Raw genomic sequence first — 4,700 nt, 5'->3', positions numbered from 1 at the left:
CTAAGCCTCCAACAAATGTACAAATACGTTTATATAGAAAGAAATAAAAATGTGTGCCAGAGACGGATACCTTCCTTCTGAAACAGACATGAGAATTGAGAGCCATGTAAATGGTAGTTGCTGGGAAGAAGAGCACGAGTCAACCTCCATTCTCAATCAAATTAATCGCTTAGCCACTGGTTTGAAGCAAAGAGGATATTGAGAAACATTTGCAAGAGGTGCAGGTGCAGGTGCTCGTGATCCATATCAGTATAAAAAACAAGGGAGGAACATTTTGCAGAAGCTAGAGAAGGAGCAGTTGTTTATTAGTTGAAGAAGAAGGAGAAAGGAGTCGATATTTTGTCATAAAATATGGCATACGGAAATAAACTTGGTAAGTACCAGGTAGGTCGAACAATCGGAGAGGGAACATTTGCAAAGGTTAAGCTTGCTGTTGACACCACCAATGGCAATCAGGTCGCGATCAAGATCATGGACAAGAACATGGTCATGCAAAGCGATCTCAAGAATCAGGTTAATCTCTCCACTTTCCTGGAGCAAGGTCTTGATGACTAACGAAACCAAACATGCTTCTTTCTAATATATCGGAGTTAATACTAATTCCAGGTACAGAGGGAGATAAGAACTATGAAACTCCTCCATCACCCTAACATCGTACGGATACATGAGGTACGTTTGCTAGTTTCATGTGGTGTCACGTGGCCTCAACTAAACTTCAACTTGGCAAGTCGGAGAGCTCTTTCTCAATACTTATTATTGGTGTTGAATTACAATTACAGGTTATCGGCACAAAGACAAAGATTTATATGGTAATGGAATATATCTCAGGAGGACAACTTGCAGACAAGCTGGTAAGGATTATCCAAGTAGCAGCATCTGCAATTCCAAGAGTAAGTGTTTCACTTGACATTTCTAATCCTGTTCGCACCCTGTTTACTCAGTCGTATGCCAAGAAACTGAATGAATCAGAAGCAAGAACAATCTTTCATCAATTGATAGATGCAGTGGACTATTGCCATACCAGAGGAGTTTATCACAGAGATTTAAAGGTGTTATAATATACAATGTTCTTCGCATTATTTTTCAATTATCTACAAATTATTTACACAAATTAATGAACATCTTGGGTACAGCCAGAAAACTTACTTCTGGACAGCAAAGGAAATCTGAAAGTCTCCGACTTCGGACTAAGCGCATTTCACAAGGTACTGAAAGTCTAGCAATCTTTCTTCTATTCTTATTTATTTATTTGCAAAGTTAGTTCGTGCAATTCCCATTAACATTGGTTGAATATATGATCGACAGCCTGCTAGCATGCTAACAACAGCCTGTGGGTCTCCATGCTATGTAGCACCTGAGGTAAGAAGCAACTTTCCTGTTTTACCAAATTCCTGAAAATCATTCTCAGCTGGTAACATCTGAGAAAACAAGGGAGGTTGAGGGCTAGGGAATAGTTTAGAAACTTGTTCCTCAGTTCTCCTCGCCACTATAGCTAATGGTGATTTTATTCTAATTAAGCAGCTTATTGCAAATAAGGGTTATCATGGAGCAGCTGCAGATGTTTGGTCCTGTGGGATAATCCTTTTCGAACTGCTGTCAGGATATCTACCATTTGACGAACGTAACCTCATAATGTTATATAAGAAGGTATTATTTTATATATGTGCACTGTTAATTCTCTCTCCCAAGTGAGAAAGAAATCACTCCATTGATGACCCTGTTTGTGTAAAGATATCTACAGCTGAATACACCTGTCCACTGTGGTTTACAAAAAGTCAGAGGAAGCTAATATCAAGAATATTAGATCCAAATCCCAGAAAGGTATATCCAAGGAAAGATTTTATGCTTTAACAAATACTAAGATCATAACAAAGAAAACAATGTCGTCATCCTTCATTGCAGAGAATAACAATACCAGAGATCATTGAAGATGAATGGTTTCGGATAGATTACGTGCCTTCTTGTGGATATGAAAGCGACGAGAAAATCCTCCTGGATGATGTTAATGCTGCTTTTGATGCAGATGAGGTAAATTTCCATAAACAGTAAATGACAGCAAGTTTTATGATTTCACCTGAATACCTGAAACTCTAAGCAGGACAATGCCTCAGAAACAGAGACCCCTGAATCCTCAAGTTTCATAAACGCTTTCCAATTGATAGCAATGTCCCATGACCTTGATTTATCAGGTCTCTTTGAAGAACAGGCAAGCCTATAATCAGAACTTGAATTTAATTACTGCAAACTTCCTTTGTTCATTTGTGAATTTCAATCAATCTCCTCTCTTTCCTAGGAAGACAAGAAGCAGAAAACCAGGCTAGGGTCTGAACATTCGGTTCATGACACAATAAGGAAAATTGAAGTTGCTGCAATGGATGTGAGTCTGTCAGTCGAAAGGATGAAAAATTCCAAGGTAAAAACTCATTAGATTCCCGAGTCTTCATCTAGAGAGATCTTCTCCATTATAGAGTGGCTAATGACTATACTGTATCATATCAGATGAAAATGAATCAAAAACTAAAGATGAAAAGATGTACCAGATCATATTATGACCTATCAGCAGAGGTAAAATGTTCCACACAGCTTTAGGATTTCAGAATTCAGGAGTCTAACATCAATAACAGTCTAATGATTCCGTGTCAAATGTCAGGTGATTGAGGTTGCTCCCATGAATTGCGTTGTAGAAATATCAAAATCAGTAGGGGAGCTAAGATTGTACAAAGAGGTACGAAAGCATTTTGTTAAGTTGCATTATGTCACTTTCTTGCAAAAACAATGAGTGTTGATTAGAAATGCAGCATAATGACTATTACTGAGTTCATATCATCGTTGTCAATGAGCAGTTCTGCAAAAGTTTATCGAGTTTGCTGACAAAGAAGCCAGACGGATCAGAAAAAACAAGCAGCAATAAAAGTTCTCAGGAAATAAAAAGGTAATGTAAGACTCAGGAATACAATTTGACTTTAATAGACTGATATAGATTGCCTATCCAACTCACAGGAAAGTTTTCAAACTATGCAGCAGTGAGGAGCAAATTGAAAAGGAGACCGATGTCCTTCAAGGCTATTCCACTTCATGATGATTACCTTAACCTGCATTTGACCAGGAATTCAATGCTTCATGAAGAACCTTCATAAAAGTTAGAACACTTTATTATTCAATAATCTTCCAAGTGCAGAACCTAAGCTCCATTGACAATTACGGCACTCAAGGCACACTTCACCCACAGGAAAAGGTCGGCTTTTTTGTTTAGAAGGTTGTTTTCATGCCTCAAAGTCTTGGTCATTCTTTCTTTCTTCCTTTTTGAAACTAATTCCTCACTCCAAAATGTATATTTGAGGCCTTAATTCTTCTTTAATATTTTCAAAGGAGAAATAAATGACAGAGAAATAATTCCTCAAGTACCTTTATTAGACCAATCTCAGCCTGGTTTTTTCTCTGTTGACAGCGTAAGAATATAAATCCATATTTCACCTTCTTCCCTCTGTTGGCCATATGCTGCCAATAAGGACACATTCAACCGAATTGTATAAAAAATGGCATGCACATGCCTTTTATCTATTAAATCTCAACATGAGCCTCAATTGAGTGGACAGGCAACAAAATCTGTAAGATTTGAGGCACACCCAGCAATGGTCATGCAATTTGTAAATTTAGAGGAAAGCAAGGCGAAGCCAAGGAGCTCATCCTATGGATATGGTGGTTCTATTCTGATACCTCAGATAATTCATTCGCCATCTTCATCTTTTCAAAGGGATACAATATTTACATATCTGAGACGTAAATAGGGAGTGATTTCTTGCTAATGTTCATGAAAGGGCAACAAAACACGTCAGTCAATCCAGAAACTATAGTAATCATGGATGTTCATAAGAAAAAATAATCGGTGGCTGTTGAATTCAAGCATGGAAGGTATCCATAATTCAAAAGCAAATTTGAGGAAGGAAAAGGATGTGATCATAATTTGCATTTGCTTAGTATCTGAAGAAAGCAAGATCCACCTCTAGGAGACGCTTGAATGCACGTGTGAAGCTGATCTACAAGTCATAAACACTGTTTCCAAATATTTATTCATGAAGAGACTGATGGGTGGCCTTTTTAAAGATAGTATGGTAGATATACTCACATGAATCTTAGACCATGAGAATCATTAACCACTTGAAGGAGAGGTGGTTCCACATTTTAATAAAAATAAATAAAAAAATAAATAAGTGACAGCTGTTTATATAAATAGTAAAATAGCTAGGAAAACCTAATGCATCTTTTAGTAGTTTTGTTAATGTTAATTATTTACTTGCAAATTTCTTAAAGTTTACGCGTTGTTTGTATATTTAAAGGTGAAGAGCAATTATTGATATGGGCTTCGTCAAATTCAATTTGTTTTATTATTATTATTATTATTACAGTAGGGTCTGGCAGGCCTCGTTAAGCGCGGGATCATCCTCCACCATTTTGAGAAATGCTTTGCAAGCTGATCAAGCTAGCGTTGATTTTCTAGGATAGTGAGCGTTTGATATTGAATTTTATTTTTTTTTAATTATTTTTATGTATTAATATCAAGAATAAATTTTAAAAAATAAAAAATATATTATTTTAATATTTTTCAAATAAAATACACTTTTAAAAATAATTATTATCGTATTTTCAAATACACTCATCCTCTTGCTTTCTTCTGCTTTTTCTGTACTAAAAATAAATAT

The 4,700-nt window shown here is 36.3% G+C and overlaps 1 protein-coding gene across 2 annotated transcripts; it reads left to right on the top strand.

The window, feature by feature from the left end:
• LOC118057938 (CBL-interacting serine/threonine-protein kinase 21) lies at positions 1-3,401 on the top strand. Of its 2 annotated transcripts, none has more exons than XM_035070674.2 (15): positions 1-513; positions 607-669; positions 780-851; positions 942-1,049; positions 1,134-1,205; positions 1,306-1,359; positions 1,522-1,647; positions 1,732-1,821; positions 1,903-2,028; positions 2,099-2,206; positions 2,294-2,413; positions 2,500-2,565; positions 2,651-2,725; positions 2,844-2,932; positions 3,025-3,401. In XM_035070674.2, the coding sequence occupies exons 1-15, from the start codon at positions 352-354 to the stop codon at positions 3,077-3,079; spliced, it is 1,386 nt and encodes a 461-aa protein (XP_034926565.1). In that variant the 5' UTR covers positions 1-351; the 3' UTR covers positions 3,080-3,401. The 2 variants fall into 2 exon arrangements, with proteins under 2 accessions (XP_034926565.1, XP_034926564.1); XM_035070673.2 differs by having other exon boundaries at positions 4-513; positions 3,022-3,401.
• The last annotated feature ends 1,299 nt before the right edge of the window (positions 3,402-4,700 follow it).

The sequence above is a fragment of the Populus alba genome, chromosome 6, assembly GCF_005239225.2.
Source record: "Populus alba chromosome 6, ASM523922v2, whole genome shotgun sequence".
NCBI classification, from domain to species: domain Eukaryota; kingdom Viridiplantae; phylum Streptophyta; class Magnoliopsida; order Malpighiales; family Salicaceae; genus Populus; species Populus alba.
Note: the sequence above shows the minus strand (reverse complement) of the source record. Positions and strands in the feature narration are given on the sequence as shown.